Source organism: Sceloporus undulatus, chromosome 5 (genome assembly GCF_019175285.1).
Source record: "Sceloporus undulatus isolate JIND9_A2432 ecotype Alabama chromosome 5, SceUnd_v1.1, whole genome shotgun sequence".
Classification (NCBI taxonomy): domain Eukaryota; kingdom Metazoa; phylum Chordata; class Lepidosauria; order Squamata; family Phrynosomatidae; genus Sceloporus; species Sceloporus undulatus.
The window spans coordinates 188,617,612-188,637,036 of record NC_056526.1 but is presented as its reverse complement, the minus strand read 5'-3'; the positions used below and the strand labels follow the sequence as shown (position 1 = coordinate 188,637,036).

At 41.6% G+C, this 19,425-nt stretch overlaps 1 protein-coding gene across 5 annotated transcripts in view; it reads left to right on the top strand.

Moving 5' to 3' along the window:
* SLC4A11 (solute carrier family 4 member 11) overlaps positions 1–19,425 on the top strand; it is a 207,046-nt gene that overhangs the window by 150,687 nt on the left and 36,934 nt on the right. For all 5 annotated transcript variants that reach the window (XM_042470069.1, XM_042470067.1, XM_042470065.1 and 2 more), the window contains exons 7-9: positions 5,390–5,513; positions 6,843–7,049; positions 11,976–12,060. In XM_042470069.1, coding sequence (XP_042326003.1) covers positions 5,390–5,513; positions 6,843–7,049; positions 11,976–12,060 — 416 coding nt within the window. The remainder of the gene's footprint in view (positions 1–5,389; positions 5,514–6,842; positions 7,050–11,975; positions 12,061–19,425) is intronic.

The window sequence follows — 19,425 nt, the reverse complement described above, 5'->3', positions numbered from 1 at the left end:
TTTAACTGTAAGTGGGAATGAGCCCTTGGTTTCATCATCTTGACTTCTTGGGAGAGTTTGGGCGTGATTTGCTCCAGGATCCATTTATTGATCTTTTTAGCAGTCAATGGTATCTGCAAAACTCTACTCCATCATTACAACGCAAATGAATTGCAGGGAATTAGACCCTTGATCCATGTGACCCAATATGGCTCACTCTGAGTGGTGTTTGGTTTTAATACCTTTTGAACTCGACTATCTTTTCACTGTTCTGCTGTTTTAATGATGCTTCCAACTGGTTTTGACCTCCTTGTGTGTTAACATATATGCCATGGTGCTTTCATCTGATGTGTTTTTATTGTACTAGCTGCCTTCTGGATGATAAATAATAAAAACCGGACACTAAGGCTAATGCATTCCGGGCAATACCACATTTTGCAATCAGATCTTTGTTTGTTAACCATTTGGGTTGGATCAGAGGTTGCATGCAGTGGCATTTGGGATTTATTGCCATGGCAAAAAAAGAATTATTGTCCCTAGTTAAAGCACGGAGAAATTCCTTAGCTGTGCTTTGTCTTTTAATGATGCTGCTCCGAAAACTGGGGTTTCCTTTTCCCTTTTATAATCAGGATGGAGCTAAAAATATAATCAGAGTGTTGTGTTTATTTCTCCTTAGAGATGAAATCTTATCTCGGTGTGGAATGTGCTTTTGAGGTATGTGCTGTGTGTGGAGAACTGTTATGGTTAGGCTAAAACCCAGTGTTCTCCAAGAGGTTCCCCTTCAGTTGTGGAAGCAAAAGGATTCTGGGAGTTGTAGTCCAACACATCTGGAGGGCACCAGGTTGGTGAAAGATGCTCTAACACACAATTGTTGTTGTTTCATACCTTCAAGTCATTTCTGACTTACGGGAACCCTGAAGCAAATCTATCCCAGGGTTTCCTTGGCAGGATTTGTTCGGAGGGAATTTGCCATTGCCTTCCTCTGAGGCTGAGAGAGTGTGACTTTCCTAAGGTCACCCAATGGATTTCCATGACCGAGTGGGAATTTGAGCCCTGGTCTCCTGAAATTCTGGTCCAGCACTCGAACCACTACACCCTTTTCTATCTCTTTCATTTCCCCCCCTAAATCCCAGCTGCATAGAAAACTTTGACCTCTAAATTGGTCTTATAGCCAAGAAATGTCCAAGTGACACAAGGCAGTTTTCTGGGGCCATTTCACGCTATATAATTATGGTTCTATTATTCCAGTTTAACTGCCATGGTTCCATCATCCCATGGGCTTGCAGTTTATGGAGGGACATTTAGCATTCTCAGACAGGGACTGTATAAATGTTACCTTCCTATTTTATTTTTCCTATTTCTTTCCCCCATTCTCAGAGGTGTGGGGGGGGGGGGAGCTGCCAGTTTTGTTTTAAAATCATTGAACCTAAATGTTTAAAAATGGAGGGCTGACTAACTTGAACACACACAGTACAAGATCCCACTTTGCAAATATGCCGTTAGCTGCTCACCTCTCAGTTCACCCAGGTCTGGTGATGAATATGCATGAGAATTAAAATGATCTGCAAAGCTGGACAAGTTGACAGATGACCCTAATAAACCTAGATGTTCAACAGTCTGTTTATTTGGTACATTTCATTGCAATAAACATGAATATGCATAGGAAAGTGCAAAAGTGCAATCACCATTCAGAACACTGATGATGCCAGGGGACTGGATTTAACATCTGGAGGGAAGTATAGTCCACTTCTGTTTGTTTGCTCATGGATGGAATTTCATAGCAGAGTGCTCCAATTGTATCGATGCATCAAAATCTACAAGCTAAAGTGTTCGAGTATCTAGTATCTGGACTGGAGGCAGTATTGTGGGCCAACCGCAAGTTTGCAAACACCTTTCCCCCCAGAAAAAAAGCGAAGCAATTCTTCCATTAAAGCTAATAAACTAAACTCATAGTTCCATAAATTCTAGTTTTATGAAGACTTAATTATGGGAGTGATGGAGAATCTCTTTGTAGTTGAGAAAAGAGTGCTTTGTTGCAAGCTAGCCAAAGCCATGGTGGTGGTAGTAATCATGTAGGACTGGGAAGTACTGGTGCATCTGTTTTCTATTACCTTGTGACCAGTTGATACCCAGAGTAGGGTAGGCTTAGACTTTCTCATAGAAAGTGGACAAAGATCATGTGAGCAAATGAAATCCTTTGCCCAGGTACAAACTCACACTGTTCTTTGCAATACAATGAAAATAAGCTCACCTAACAGTACCTTTGTTTTGTTTTCCGGGATGGTTTTATTTTGCATTAGTCAAGTAATGAAACTATCAGGGTGTCAATGAAAAAGGCTCATTCACTGCTTAAAAATCCCATAAAGATTTGCTTACACGATGATACCTGGGTGTGGAAGGGATGAATTTGGCTTTGCAGTAGGAACAATCTCTGTCCCAGATCTCTGGGAAGCTCTCTTTGGAATGTGTATCCAGAAGTTGGCATGCCCTCCGATAGTTGATAGTGACAGTCTAAGTTAATCCTTTGCTATCACAATTTCTCAACTGCTATTAAAATGTTCTCCTTCTCCCTGTTTCCTCCTTTGATTGTTTGTGTTCCTTCCTCCTATTTTCACTTCTCCTTCTTCTGAGTTTAACCCTGCTCTTCTTGTGATATATTTTGCATACAAGTTGAACAAACAGGATGATAGCATGCAGCTTTGCCTGACTCCTTTGCCAACTGAGTATTATTCTGTTTCTAATGTGAAGACAAAGGTTTTCATGGCTGACATCCATAGTTTTTTGTGGGTTTTTCAGGCTATGTGGCCTTGTTCTAGAAGAGTTTATTCCTGATGTTTCTCCAGCATCTGTGGCTGGTATCTTCAGAGAAGACCCTGTTTCTCCATATTCCGTTTTGACTGTAATAATAATAATAGTAATAATAGTAATTTATTTTTACCAGCCTTCAAAGCGAGGAACAACAGTAATAAGACACACTACATCAGTTAAAACACATAAGATAAAACACACATCAGTTTAAAAGGACATACATAACAAGATAATTAAAACAATCCAAATTTAAAGTTCATCATTTAAAATGCGCAGTTTAAAAATTATCTGGCTAAGCCTGCTGGAAGAGATTGGTCTCCAATGCTGCTTTGAATTCAAGCAGCGTATTCAGCTGTGGAACCTCTTTTAGCAGGTCATTCCAAAATCTAGGGGTGGCTGAAGAAAGACTTATTGTCTTAAGTATAGATTTCTCTTTAGGACTATCAAATGTAGTGGCACTCCCATTTCTTTAAGAGCATTCCATGGCCTTTCATGATCCATGCAGGGAAAAGATTTTCTGTATTCTATAAAGCACATGCTGATTTTCTTATGGAAGTCCTGGGTGCTCTCCATTATCCATTGTATGTTTGCAGTGTGGTCCCTAGTGCCTCTTTCTTGCCTGAATCCTACTTGCACCTCTGGAATTTCTCCATGTTTGATTGGAGTCTTATGCTACAAAATTTTGAACATGATTTTGCTTGCGTGGGAGATGAATGCTGTGGCCCTAGAGTTGTGGCGGTCTTTTCATAGAATCATAGAGTTGGAAGAGACCACAAGGGCCACCCAGTCCACCTGCCTACCATGCAGGAAATCACAATCAAAGCATCCCCAACAGATGACCATCCAGCCTCCATTTAAAGACCTCCAAAGAAGGAGACTCCACTACTCTCCATTGAGGGAGTGTGTTCCACTGTCAAACAGCCCTTACTGTTAGGAAGGTCCTCCTAATGTTGAGGTGGGGCTTGCATCCATTGTTCTGAGTTCTGTTCTCTGGAGCAGCAGAAAACAAGCTTGATCCATCTTCAATATGACCTCCCTTCAAATATTTAAACAAGGCTATTGTACCATTTCTCTTATGTGTCTCCTTTTTTTGTGGATGGGAATGTATATTGATCGCTTCCAGTGTGTTGGCCAGTATTTTCTTTTCCATATTTGTTGGCATATCTTAGCTAACACTAGAGTTGATTCTGTTGGTGTGGATTGTGTTTTTATGCCACAACAGCTAAAGCCTCCTAGTCATCACAGCAATCCTGGTTGGTTGATTCTGGGAACTGTCATTTTAAAAAGTAACTTTTCCAAGCTGTTCAGAATTACTCTTGCAGCCAAATGCTGGAGTTCTATCTGACTCTTTCAATCGCTGGTGATTGTTTGATTGGCAAATGCTTTGCACCAAATTCTTTTTAAAGTGTGGATTTCTCAGTTGCATCATTAAGCCGTTAAATCATTAATGCAATGGAAAGGCTTTGCATATAATTTTTCTGTAATGATAGGTACCCTTGGGCACATTGTATTTAATCTGTCCTTCTTAACCAGGCATTATTTCAGCCAAACGCTGAAACCTCATAATTAAAACTTGCTAAAAGCTGTGTTTCTCAGATGTTAGAGATTGTGAAAACAGGCGAGAGCCGTGGGACAAAGTGTAGTGCATCCTTCCTAGATCTTGGAAAAGTTCCTTTCTTAGACCACAAATAAATGGACCATTCTGGCTGGGGGATACTGGAAGTTGTAATCCAAAAAATAGCGTTTCTAAGCTCTGGCTTTTCCTGCAGTTGCGTATCTCACTCTTTTTTATTTCAAGTAGCTATTCCCTTTAATTTAGCTCTTCTTTATATTCTTTACCCCTTTCTGCAACTGATATTTCACATTGTGCCAATGCAAAAATATTTAAAGGAAAAGGCACAACCTTGTATTGATCACTGAGGAGGAAGAAATATATCAAAATACGTCTGGCCTTTTTAAAGGTTTGTCATGTTTACACTACTTGTTATCAGGCTTTTCTTAGTATAGAGATTTACTCCTATTTGACCTTCATCTGTACAGGATTATGCCTTTCCTGTTAAACATTTCACCATTTATAAGAAATTGTAAGGAATATGTACTTATAACATATTATTGGTAGGAGACAGTGTGTTGTAGTGGTTTGCATGTTGGAGTAAGGGTGCATCTACACTGTTAACCTAATGCAGTTTGACATCACTTTGAATAGCTGTAGCCCCATCCTATGAAATCCTGGGATTTGCAGTTTTACAGGCTCCATCGCCTTCTCTGCCAAAGTGTGCTGGTGCCTCACAAAAACTACAGATCCCAGGTTTCTGTAGGCTGGAGCTGTGGTGTCAAATTGCATTATTTGTACAGTGTAGATACAGACTAGGACTCCTACAGAACAGAGTTCGAATCTCTACTCAGCCAGAAAAATGTACTTGATGACCTCTCTGATGACAAAGGCTAAATATCCCACTAAATTGCAACTCCCAAAATTGCATAGCATTGAGCCAAGGCAGTTAAAGTGGTGTCAAGCTGCTTTATTTCTGCTGTGTGGATGCATCCCAAGAGTCCCATGGGTTTCTTCTTGTGCTGAAATATTTCTGTCTTTGTTTGACAGTTGCACTATAAAATCCCTCCAGCGCCGTCATGTTTGCATCAGCCGGCTGGAGAGGCCGCAGAACTGGGGGGAGAACTCCTGCGAAGTGCGATTCGTCATCTTGGTCCTTGCGCCTCCAAAAATGGTATGCTTTCCTCCTCCTTAGCTCACATAGATCCCCTCTTCTTTGGACAAACGCAAAAGATTGGCCCTGATTTTAATATTTTTAAAGCCAGAATAAAAAGAAAAGACCCATGCCTCCTTTTTGGTTAGAATACGCAGTTGTTTTATGGTTTGTTTGTTCAAAAGATCTAGAAACTATTTTTTTGCATAGCACATACTGTATTTTTTTTATTTTATTAGACATAAAAAAATTAAGTACAAATTAAAAACACATACGCAAGTCAACAATGACTCATACATAAATACAGTCAGCCCTCCTTATCCACAGATTTTTTATCCATGGATTCAAGCATCCACGGCTTGAAAATATTTTTAAAAACTATAAATTCCAAAGAGCAAACCTTGATTTTCCATTTTATATAAGAGACACCACTTTCCTTTTCCATTAATGGGACTTGAGCATGCACCGATTTTGTTATCCGTGGGGGGTCCTGGAACCAAACCCCAGCAGATAAGAAGTGCCCACTGTATCTACATTCAAATCCCATCTTCCACATACCATATCTTCCACCCGAAACTGTTTTTTAAAACAAGAAACTGTTTTTTAATGGTCAGCCCTTTGAAGACAGTGTAGGACAATATTCAACATCACGAAACACAGCAATAATAGTGCCAAGCAACAATAAAACCAAAAGAAACGTTTGAAATTAGGGCTCACTTGGAGGGCTGTAATGATCAAGCCTAATCCCAACATTTGGAAAGAGTACCTTTTTGATGGACCCCCTTGACTGCTTCACAGCGAATACACACACACAGCCATTTTTCAAATAAAAAATGGACTTGCGATCTGCTTTCAGAATTTCCTTTGTTTTGGTTTTGGAAATGTTTGGTGGTCCTTGTGCCCTTGGTGACTTTCACGGGATGAAGATTGGCCCCTTGACCCCCTGCAGTTGGCCACTTCTATTTCATACTGTCACCCAAAAACCACAGACAGGCCCCTGGAGTGAGGACCACGGATCTGAAGTTGCAGTTGGTACGGCTCCTGTCTTGCTAAAGTAATGAACTCCTTGTTGATTTCAAGGGAGCTGAGAAACCTCAGTGTTTGATAGATAATATTTCTGAGGACTTCAATAAGGCTACAAACTGTGCTTCACTCAGGATTAGCGAGGATAGGCTTTCCCCAGCCTGACACCCTGCAAGGTTTTTGGCTGCAATGTCCATCATCCACAGCTATCCCAGAGAATGGAGAGTGACAGGTATGGGAAAGGTCAGTTTAAAACATAGTGTAATATTCAGGCCATGGTATAGATACAACAGATCTCCAATAAACAACTTGGTTTGTTTCTCTCAGAAAAGTACTAAAACCGCCACAGAAGTGGGACGGACGTTTGCCACCATGTTCTCAGATATCACCTTCCGGCAGAAGCTTCTAGAAACCAAAACGGAAGAAGAGTTCAAAGAAGCCTTGGTCCACCAGCGTCATCTCCTGACTGTAGTAAACCAGAGGCCCTCAGCGGTGACAGATGGCCACAAAACACATGGCCACAAGCCTCTCAAGGTATGTACGGTGAGCACCCAAGCGGTGTGGTCAGGGACATAGCCAGGATTTTGGGAAGGGGGGGTCCAGACTAAGTGCCACCATTATAATGATGCTTGGGTGCAGTGGCGCAGCAGCACGTACCATTCATTTTTCTAATGGAGGGGGGGGTCTGGACCCCAAGAACCCCCCCCCCCTTGGCTACATCCCTGGTGTGGTGAAAATGTGGCCTCCCAAAACCAGTGTTGTGGTCCCCAAGCTGCCTTCCAATCCACAAAAGTCTCCTGAACCCCTTTTTGAAAATAAACAAACCTCTTGGATGTTTTTTCCGGTGATATTTTCCCCACCCAAAACCAATCAAGAGGTGAAAAAAGAAAAGAAGTGGAAAAGCGCCTGCAAACTTTTACTTTACTAAACCCACAGAATCGTAAAATTAAACTTTTGGGGCAAAAAATCATGTAAAAATTATGGCCAGAAATGACATGACAGGGTCACAGAATCAAAAAATAAAACAATGGTAGAGTTGGAAGAACTATAAGGGCCATCCAGTCCAACTCCCTGCCATGCAGGAACTCTCAATCAAAGCTTCCCTGACAGATGGCCATCCAGCCAAAGAAGAAACTCTGCTTCACTCCAAGGGAGTCTGTTCCACTGTCAAACAGCTCTTATGGTCAGGAAGTTTCTCCTAATGTTGAGGTGGATCTTTTTTTCCTGGAGCTTGCATCCATTGTTCCGGGTCCTATTCTCTGAAGCAGCAGAAAACAAGCTTGCTCCATCCTCAGTGTGACGCCCCTTCAATACTTAAAGTCACAGCATTTAAAATTAGTCCTTGCCCCTACATAGTTGCCCAGCCCTGAAATTGAGACACAGGTCTTGAGAAGTAAAGTGAAGGGTTTCTGGATGTTCATCCAAGAAGGTCCCATGGAAGCAAATCCAGACGGTGCGATATGTGCATTGCCTCAGGGTTGCTGACTAATTATATCTGTCCACCCCAGGCAAGACTTCAGGGACAGAGTATGCTTAAGGGTGTTTTCTTTAGCTCTCAGAATAGTAGCATGTAAAGAGGAGCATCATCATCAGGAGTACAGGCTACTTTTAAAAAACATTTTCATTAGACGTAGACACAAACAAAACATTTTTATATAAATGTAAAACAAGCATTATATTTATCTATCAATCTATCTATGAGCATCAACAATAGTACAAAATTTAATTTAAAAAACAACAACTAACCGAGCTACTAAACAAACATTACTGGTCCCATCCCTGATTCAGGTAAACTACTATTTCTATACTTCCTAATATGTTAATATATATTAGCTTCTACTACATATGCACTCTCTTTGTGTTATAAAACCAAGTACAGTCAGTCCCTCTGTTTCTACAGATTCTTCATCCACGGATTCAGCTTGAAAATATTTTTTAAAAATTCCAAAAAGCAAACTTTGATTTTGCCATTTTAAATAAGGGGTAGCAGTTTACTATCCGTTGTATTTAATGGGACTTGAACGTCCACAGATTTTGGTATCCATGGTGGTCCTGAAACCAAACCCCAGCAGATACCAAGACCCCACTGTACTGATTTATACCTCTAATGTAACTGCAACTAAACAATAAACAAATTCCAATCTTCTTTGACTGAGTCAGTCCATCTCAAATGCAGTCTTCCTCCTTTTCTACTGCCTTCTCACTTAGTTACCAGCCATTATTGTCTTTTCTGTTGTGTCTCACTAGATATCACCATATCACTACATATGGGCATGATATGGGCAATGTACAACAGCCCCAGTTTAATCATCTTGACATCTAGGGAGAGTTCAGGCTTGATCTGTTCTAGGACCCATTTATTTGTGGTTTTGGCCACCCACATTATCTGTAGAGCCTTCTCCAGCACCACATCTTAAATGAGTTCATTCTTTTCCTATCTTCTTTCTTCACTGTCCAGTGTTCACAATCATACATAGCAATGAGAAGTACGATGGCATGGACAAACCTAACCTTAGGATTCAATAATATATCTTTGCCCTTTAAGATCTTTTCTAGTTCCTTCATAGCTGCTCTTCCAAGTCCTGGTCTTCTTCTGATTTCTTGACTTTAGTCTCCATTCTGATTAATGCCTGAGATAAGGTATGGAGTACTGCCAAGCTGGAAATTTAGGGATGGAAGGAGAATTTAATTTGGGGAAGTAAAATCTTATTTGCTGGGGGATGCCTTCATTTTGTGCTCACACATATCCCATAAATACACCCTTTCCTACTCTTAGGTTAGCTCGACCAATGCTCTCACTGGGCATAAGTTTCCTATGTTTATTTGTTTCCTCTTCCTCCCTCCCAGTGACAGGATCCAAAAGGAATACTCCTCCTTGGTGCTAGATGAGGGAGAACGCCACACGTTAAAGGCTTTTGGGCTCTCCTTTTGACTTCCTCTGTAGGGATCTGTTTTACAACAAGTACATTTATCCTTTCCAAGCTCACATCCTTCAGATCTCTTCTGTTAAGATCTTAACGTCCAACCTCACTTTCTCCCCACCACTTGCAAAGCTATGTTTTTGAGACAGAGGAGCAAAAACCATAATTCCCAGAGAGGAAAAAGAGATCTTGGGATTAGAAATTGTTCTGCAAGTCAAGAAAAATGATGACGATGAGGTCCTGAAAGGCTTAGAGGGAAGAGAGAGGTGGGCCAATAGCAAAGGACAGGCGGAGCAGGAGAGACCCTCAGGCCAGAGCCATTGGTTGACTTTGTCGACAGATGCACGTTGTGTACCCTGTCGTCCCTAGATCAGCTTTTTGTACCACCTTTGTGGGAGGCTTCTTGGAATTGTAATCCAAAAAAAATGGCACTTGTCAAGCCCCTGGCTAAAATAGATCTGAAGGCATACAATGCTACCTTTGTACTGACCCCACCGGCCTCTGACCCTCAGCCTCATCTGAGACCCCAGGATGGTGAAAATAAAGCATTTGAGGGGAGAGACCTTAGCTCAGCGATGGAGTTCATGTTTGGCATGCTGAAAACCCAAGGCCTCTTTCGTGTGAATGATAGTGGTATGTTTCCACTTGAACTGCCATGGCAACACTGTGAAATCCTAGAATTTGCAGTTAAAGAGGGTCATTTCCAATTCCCAGCCAGAGAACTCTTGTACCTTACTGAAACTATAAATACATTGGGACCTTGTTATCTGCTGGGGTTTGGTTCCAGGATCCCCCATAGATAACCATATCCATGGATGCTGAGCTCTCATTAAATATAATAGCAGAGCAAAATAGTACCCCTTATATAAAATGGAAAATCAAGGTTTGCAATTTGGAATTTATACATTTTTTGGAATATATTCAAGTCATGGATGCTTAAATCCATGGATAGAAAATGTGTGGATAAGGAGGGCCAACCATACCAGTTTTCCATAGGCTGCAGCCATGGCAGTTAAAGTGGAAGCATAGTGCTATGGTTCTGCAGTATGAACAGGCCCCTGGCATTGTCGTGTTGTGTCAGTATAATCATAGAAGAGACTGCAAGGGCCATCCAGTCCAACCCCATTCTGCCATGCAGGAACTCTCAATCAAAGCATCCCTAACAGATGGCCATCCAGCCTCTGTTCAAAGACCACCAAAGAAGGAGACTCTACCACACCCTGAGGGAGTGTGTTCCACTGTCGGAACAGCCCTTACTGTCAGGAAGTTCCTTCTAATGTTGAGCTGGAATCTCTTTTCCTGTAGCTTGCATCCATTGTTCCAGGTCCTGTTCTCTGGAGCAGCAGAAAACAAGCTTGCTCCATTCTGAATTTGAATCTCATGCATGCTGCCTGTCCAGTACTGAGCAAGAGGGACCAAAGACCCTATCTGGTAATAGAATAACTGTGTAAGCCCAGAAAGTTTCTTGGGAAACAAAAGGATTAGAATTAATTGACCTTTCACAGCTTTCAATTCATCATCTGTTGTTTATTGGCTTGTTTTGAGAACTTAAAAGGATTTAATTGGCTGGGGGTGGATTTAGAAAGCAGTTATTCCTTTATTTTATGGTTCAAGGACTAGTTGCATCATCTTCAGAAACCTCTCCTCTCCTCCTCACAAAAATACAACTGTGTCCATGTTTCTCTTTTAAAGGCCGAAAAGATTTATTGAGGGGAATACTTCCAAGAAATGTTTTAAATCAAAAGTACGAGAACACTGTTGAAAAGAGCAGGAGTTCAGTTCAATCAAAAAGAAAGAAAACATTCTCAAAAAGAGAATTTATCTCCCTTTTATCACTCTCCAGTACAAAATAATTTAAGGTTCAACATAAGACTCAACACTTAAACATATACATGCATATAGTTAACTATAAATATTCAATAAGTCTGATGTATATGAATATGTCTGCATGCTTATGTGTGCATTGCCTTAAGTCAACTTTAAATCATAAGACTCAGGAACCAAACGATTAATGGATAGAAAAATTGATGATAAATGTGTATGGTAATATAGCTGATAAGAACAGAAAATAGGAAGGGAGAATTTAAACAAAGAAATAACCAACAGTGAGGTGGAAGGAAGTCAAAAAGTGATTTAATAACTGGTAGAAGATCACAGCAAAGGAACTGAAGAAATATGATACAAACGTTTTATTAGCTTGTCTAATATTTATATATCTTGTTTTATATATTTTGAAAACACACACACACACACACATATATATATATATGTGTGTGTGTGTGTGTGTGTGTTATTTTCTGGACCTTTTTTATAAATCTTATTAAAGAAAATGAAAAGTTATGTATAGAAAACTGCTGTAGAAAGAAAGAACCTGTTGGAGAGGATACATGGATGGGCTGCCTGGTTTTTAACAACTCCTGTGAATGGCCCCTTTAAAAAAGAAAGTCACTGGCTGCCCTGTCTTGCCCCAGGATCTCTCTTTCTTTCAACAATAGATGGGCCTTTCTGAACTGAAATAACATTTCCGTCCTTTCTTTAGCTCCACGAGTTCTTCAATGTTGGCAAAGGAATTTTTGATGACATTGCACGAAGATTTCCAGTCTACGCTCTAGACTTCACTGATGGTAGGTAAGCCATTGTTTACGGGAGTTCTTGTAGTACCATGTCCTGTTTACAGAGCTTTCTCTCTTTTCTCCTGGGACGTTTGCAGCAGGCGTCTGTAGGCGTTTTAAAATGAAGCACCAAACCCTGATGCACGAGAATGCTAGATTTACATATGATTTACAATGTCCTCCACCGAGGCTTTGGCTGTTGGTAATTTTTCTCTGATCCAGAGGAAGATAATCCATGCACAGAGAAATCAATTGTCATGCATAAGTGGCGTACTGCAGGCTGATTTGCATGAGAAACCCCAGCAGCAATGGCATTTTCACTACTTTTGGAACAGGGGGACACTGAGATGAATTTGCACACTTTGACAAACTGGCACGGTCTCCAAACTGTCCACGTGTTTTGGGGGAGTGATGAATAATATTTTGGAAATGTTCAGAATTCAAAGATATATCCATGTTAGTCTGGAAAATCAGTTAGGCCATACCCACACAGCAGAAATAATCCAGTTTGATGCCACTTTAACTGCCAAGGCTTGATGCTATGAAATTCTGGGAATTGTAGTGTATTGTGGCACCAGAGCTCTCTGGCAGAGAAGGCTAAATGTCTAATAAAATTCCATACCATTGAGCCATGGCAGTTAAAGTGGTGTCAAACTGGATTATTTCTGTGGTGTGGATGCAGCCTTAGTCTCAAAGGTGCTACAAGGTCCCTTTTCATATTGGAAATGGTCAGGATACTCCCGTGATGTGCCAGCCATTTTTCTTCAGATACAAAATGCCTTCTGCCCATCTTAGAAATGCCCTATAGTGGTAGTTAAAACAGCCTTCCCTAACCTGATTTTCACTTCAGCTGTACTAGAAAAGTTGATGTCTACTGCAGATGCAGGTATGTTGTGGTTGTCCATTTTGTAGCCCAATAGTAAAGTGTTTTCAGACCAAACTCAACAAAGCTTTCATCTGCATAGGGCAGAGCTTGGAAATGATGGGCCACAGAGTGGGAAACCACAAATAAAAACCACATTTCTTTTTACCTGAGAGAACTCTTCTCAGAATCTCTAGTTCCTCCGGGGCAACTCTGTGGTTGACATCTGCTAGACTTTGACCATAAAATTGCACTGGAGGACCTACAGATGCCTAGGCAAGTGTTCTCTCTAGGAATCTCTAGGTCCGTCAGCATGACTTTTGGGCGGATGTTGACCATGGAGTCATGCTGAAAGACCTAGAGATTCCTAGAGAGAACATATTAATCAAATCTGTGAATAATCAAATCTGCAAAAGTCAAAGCTGCAAATGTAGAGGGACGACTGTAATAACATCCAAAAGCCACGAAACTGTGATGTCTTTAATCAACCAACCAAAATGCATGAAATACATGATGCAAATTTTTGAAAATCTATTGCTTCTTCGTCAGGCAAAGGTGTTAAGAGTCATACAAAGGAGAAAGAATAATGAAATGATGATGTTAGTCACAGGCTTGCATCTTCTCAAGCTGTTGTTGGTGTTGGCGTGGTAGGTATAGTGTAGGCCTGTAGGCCATATGTGGGTCCTGAACTCCACTTCTGTGACCCATGAAACCCTTCACCAATCCCAAAGACCACCTCGCCACCCTACACACACACAGTGGATTTGGGGGCATTTTTCGCTCCCAAACCACATAAAAAAGACCCCAAAATGCACGAAAATACACAAAAGTACTGCCACCTCACCCCCCCCAAACATATAAGAACCCTGTACTACCCCACTAGTACCTTCATTTTCTTCTGCAGTCCCTCTCAAAATAGAGACAAGTAGTGCCACAATGCTACTTCCTGACGCCATTTTGAGAAGGACTGCAGAGGAAAATTGAGATCTGTGGGCTTGCTCAAGGGGCTAGCTCACAGGGGGTTCATCTGCCCACCTCCGAGCTATAAGAAGATACCTGGACGCTGCTTGGCTGCTCACCAGCCATTTAATAGCCATGGTAGGATTGCTTCAGCAACTTAAAAGGCAAGGTTTTGCTGGGGGGAGAATTTTGGCCATTGAGCCATTAGTAGAGAATTCCAACCTTTGCAGCAACTAAAAAAGTAAATGATGCAGGCATAAGTTGAACTTGTGCCTTCCAAAATTTCTGACAGAGTGCCAGCTAGTATTGCAGATGAATTCCTGCTGGTTTAACATTACTGATCTGAAGAGGAAAGGGTATTTTGGTTGGGGGATAGATTGAAAAGACACTATTGTTCCCAAACTGTCAGAGACCTGCTCTTAAAAATGTGCCTCATAAGTTGTGTCTGAATGAAGGCTGCCATCCATGGAGCAAAAGTGATGCGGAGGTGCGGGAGAGCTTTGAATTTCCAAAACTTAGAAGCCAAGCATGAAGAAGAATGTGATATTTTGAGTCATTGTGGATCTTTGGACAATGAGAAAAGACTCAATGCATACAATGACCCAGTGGGAGGGGAAGGGAAGGTAGTGCCATTGAGCTATTTGTAACATTATTTCTGGAAAATTTAATGTACCCAGGCACTGGGCATATGTTGATATAAAGGAATATATTTGCCATGGTTGTCTGAGCATTCATTCTGGCTGTCACTTCTGCAATCAGAGATGAGTTTTGTGAAAGGTATTGTAAACATTGGCTAGCTGCAGAAGCTACATGGAACATCCAAGTTGAGAACAGTAATGCCACTCGATTGCTATGTGTCGTGCAGAGATATACTGTGCTTAACTGTATCAATGGCTAGGGAATGTGGCCAGGAGGGTGCGGTATTCCCAGAAGTGTTTGGATGACCCTGTGAGGAGCAGCTTAGGGACTGGGTATGTTAAGCCTGGAGAAGAGAAGGTTAAGAGGTGACATGATAGCCATGTTTAAATATTGGAAGGGATGTCATGATGAGAATGGAGCAATATTGTTTTCTGCTGTTCTAGAGACTAGGAAATGGCACAATGGAGTCAAGCTGCAGGAAAAGAGATTCCATTTAAACGTTAGGAAAAACTTTCTGGTGGTAAAAACTGTTCCACAGTGAAACATGCTGCCTCAAGAGAGTGGTGGGTTCTGTTTCTTTGGACGTTTTTAAACAGAGATTGGATGGCCATATGCTGGGGGTGCTTGAATGGTGTCTTCCTGCATGGCAGAATGGGGTTAAACTGGATGGCCCTTGGGGCCACTTCCAACTCTGTTATTCACTTTGGGAACCAAATGCTGGAATGGGCAGGTCTTTGGTCTGTTCAATCACAGCTCTGCTAGGGCTCTTTAACAGCAGGAGGTGGCTGTTGCCTTCATGTCCTGCTTGCAGAAGTAGTTGGATAACTACTTCAGGAAACTGTATGCTGGGCGCAAGGAAACATCGTGTCCAACCTGCTGCTGCCTTGCATTCCATTCACTACTATAGTGCACCTTTTAATTGATGGGCAAAACCCATCAATAGGCTCTCAGTCTCACTGCTATTCCATTACTGCCTTTATGCAATAGGTCCCTTCCATTCTAGTTCTGCTTCTCAGGCAGTCACATTTCTGCTCCTCTCTCTCTTTACAGCAATTGTGGCTGCCAACAGCTTCCTGAAGCCAGCTGCTGTGTGCACATTTGGGAGGCGGTTGGCATTCACGATCACTCATCCTCCCCTTCCTCCCAAAAGGCGGCATTTGGGAGTGCGGAAAACAGATCATGCATCCACAGATTTCCAAAGCGCTCTCGTGGGGGGAAATGTGATAAGAAATGATACCAAATCAGTATGCTTCCATTCTTAATCTAGCACAATTGTGGCAGGACAGAAGGTTGGTGTGATCAAGTCCTTAGTTGACCTTGGGCAGTATGTACCATGGGATGAGGGAGGAGAGGTGTCAGTTTCTCCTCTGACTCAGATGCTGTGATTTTGAAAGAAACACCAAGTGAAGGGAAAGAGGGTGTCTCCTCAAGTCAGAGACAGACTGATAGCGGGCTGTTGCTCATTTTTGCATTGCAGAGACATGAATCTTTTCTAGACTTGGGAACAACTCTGGAAGAATGAATATATTGCAAAAGTTCATCTGCTGAAGTCAGTAATTCTAATGTAAACAAGACTTTTTTTTTTAAATCTCAGCACAGAGTCTGATTTATAAATGTCTAGGGCCAATTCTGCCATACCTACAGTATCTGCTATACTTCCACTGGGCTTTCCTTTATTTATGGCCCTTGCATTCCTCTCTTCCTCCGAGAGGCTCAGGGCAGTTTATGTAGCGCTCCAGACAGCCTCGGATCCCAGCACTGGTGCTAAGCTCAGATTTTGTTCATTTCAATGCTACATCAGTGATGCAACAGTGCCAGGTGTATTTCAAACAGGGTGCTGAGTGGGTCCCCAAACACTGAGCCCAAGGTTTAGGGACAGTTGTCTCTACAATGCTCCAGCTCTTTGCTTTGGCCACAGTGTTTTCCTTCACTTGCACAGAGTTAAATTTAAAAGTGTCGGGGGAACAGCATTGCTGCTTGTAAGCAAACATGATGGCGCCACAAAAGAGCCATGGGAAAGGTAAACTAGGGAGAGTAAGACAAGAAGTACTGCATGTGCCTTCAAGTTGCCTGTTGACTTTATGGCAACAGCATGAATTTCACAGAGTTTTCTTAGGCAAGGAATCTTCAGAGGAGGTTTTTGCCAATTTCTTCCTCTGAAATATAGCCCATAATATCAGGTGGTCCCACATCCAAGAACTACCAGGGCTGATCCTACTTAGCTTACGAGATCAAATGGGATCTGGTGCCTTTATGATATTTAGGCCAAATTCAGCTTACTTGTTGTGTACCTTCAGGTCATTTTTTACTTATGTTGACCCTAAGGTGAATCTATCAGAGGGAAGTTTGCCATTGTCTTCTGAGGCTGAGAGAGTGTGACTTGCCCATGGTCACCCAGTGGGTTTCTAGGATTTGAACCCTGGTCTCCAGAGTCACAGTCCAGCATTCAAGACACTATGCCATGTTGGCTTCCCATTCAGTTTATTACTTTAAGCTATTTTGGACCTTGGACATCTCAACAACTTGTATAAAGCTCAGTATTACAGACTTCAAAACAGTTGTGTGCTGGCCTCATCCTCCTTTGGGGACACAGATGTAATTCTTTTTGCTTGCCTTTTTTCCTCATTGTGATGCCTTCCTCAGCCCCATGTGGCAGTTGAGGGCTATTTCTAACTGTTAAAATAATTTTGCACGTCTGCAAACTGACATAAATGTGCTTAACATACTTTTAGAAAGACTGCAAAAAAATTAGGAAGGAGGTGGGATTCCTGGAAAATGATTTATGGAGAACGAAAACAGGGGAGTGAGTTGTTTTTGCAAGCTCCTGAGTGGTTTCTATATATTCCATTATAGATTTCATGCCCTGTCTAATGGCTGGTTGTAGGCAGCTTACTAAGCTTGTAAAAGTTCCTAAAAATTACAACCAGTCATTCAAAACATTACAAATATAGGTGTAATAATAATAATAAGTCAATTGTATTATCTGAAGATACAAGCCAGAAACATGTTCTAATAAAGTTTAACATCTCAACATTAAAACCCACTCAGGTAAGAAGGCTTCTTCAGCATAATTGTTCACTTGGAGGTGGTTAAGGCTTTTTAAACAAGAGTGGGAGAAAGCTCTGCTTCAGGATTTCTAACTTAACTTCTTTCATAAACAGGATTTTCAATATTTCTGTATCTTAAGGAACCAGGTTAGACATGGAGATATACCCCAGATGTACGCACAACTCTAGAATACACAGTGCCTTGCCTGTTGGTCATCTTTGCTATTTAGCCAGAAGAATTTAAAATGTATGGTGTATTATAAGACTGGAGAATCCTGAAAGCCACTACTAAACATTTGGGTGTAGTCGCAGCCATGCAAAATTTTAGCTCTCCTTTTAAAAACATGCTAGTTTTCAGAGACTGCACAGTCTAAATTAAGTTCTTGTAGGTTGTGTGGAAGGAAGCATTTACCCTAACATTAACCTCTCAGTTGCATGGAAATTGCACAGTAGCATTGTCCACACTTCCCCTTCCTTCCTTCCTTCCTTCCTTCCTTCCTTCCTTCCTTCCTTCCTTCCTTCCCCATTCACAGTATACAATTATTGCACTATGGTTCCACTTTAACTGCCTTTTTTCCATTCTGTGGAATCTGGTCCTGGTAGTTAGATGATTAATTAGAGAACTATGGTTAGGAATCATGAATGCCTCCTCCTAAACTGGAGATCCCAAGATCCCATAGGATGTTGCTATAACATTTAAAGTGGAATAACTGGGTGCCCTGGCCCCTGGCACAAGTCACATGCTCTCAGCCTCAGAAGAATGCAAATGGCAAACCTCCTCTGTGCAGATCTTGCGAGAAAACTCCATGATAGGTTCTGCTTAGGGTCTCCATAGGTCAGAAGAAACTTGAAGGTACACAACAACAACAACTATAGCACTATAGAAATATAAGGGAGAGAAAAAGAGGCAGGCACCGTTGCAACATGCCTAGGCTTGGAAACAGATGAAAGGTCCTCCCTCTACCCCAATTGCCACTGCTTTGGCTGCAGAGGGAGAGAAGAACTGGCAGTATCTACTGAATTTAATTCTCTCCCCCACTGCCATTCCCTTTTCCTTGCATGTCTGGTATGAATACTCTAAATAAATAAGTAAAGTAGTGTGAATACAGTAGGCCCTCTGCATTAGCTGGAGTTAGGGGCACAGGGCCCCCTGAAAGTGGAAAACACGCAAATTTAAAACAACAACAACAGCATTGTCTCAAGTTCCTCCAGAGCAAGTCTGTGGTCAACATGTGCTGGACACTGACCATAGAACTGGGCTAGAGGATCTACAAATGCCTAGGGGAGTGTTCCCTATAGGTCCTCCAGTGTGGCTTCTGCTGGATGCTGACCATAGGGTTGTGCTAGAGAACCTAGAGGTTCCTAGAGAGAACATATTAATCAAATCTGTGGATAATCAATTCCTCTAAAGTCAAAGCCACAAAGCCAGCTTTCCTTCCTTCCTTCCTTCCTTCCTTCCTTCCTTCCTTCCTTCCCTCTCTAGCTTTTGTTTTTATACTCATTTTCATGATCAGCAGAAAGCCTACAAACACTCTTAAATAAAACCGTGAGTTGGTGACTTTATGTACACATATTTATCTTCACAAGGGTGTCTCGCACAGCCCCCCAACACACCTGGAAAGCTATTCTAGACACTTCCATCTGCCTTGAATTGCTACAGGTGAACAGTTCTTCAGTGGTTGTTTATTCTTCTTTTCTTTCCCCATTAACAAGGTAAAATAAGGACAGGGCTCTAAGTCTCTTGCAACTCGCCTACATTTTAAATCCATCCCCAGGGCTTGAGCAGATAACAGAGGCCAATTATGATCATACTCTATATCAGTGATTTATTTTCTGAAGAGCCGGCAAATGCAGTTGTCATAGGCTCTC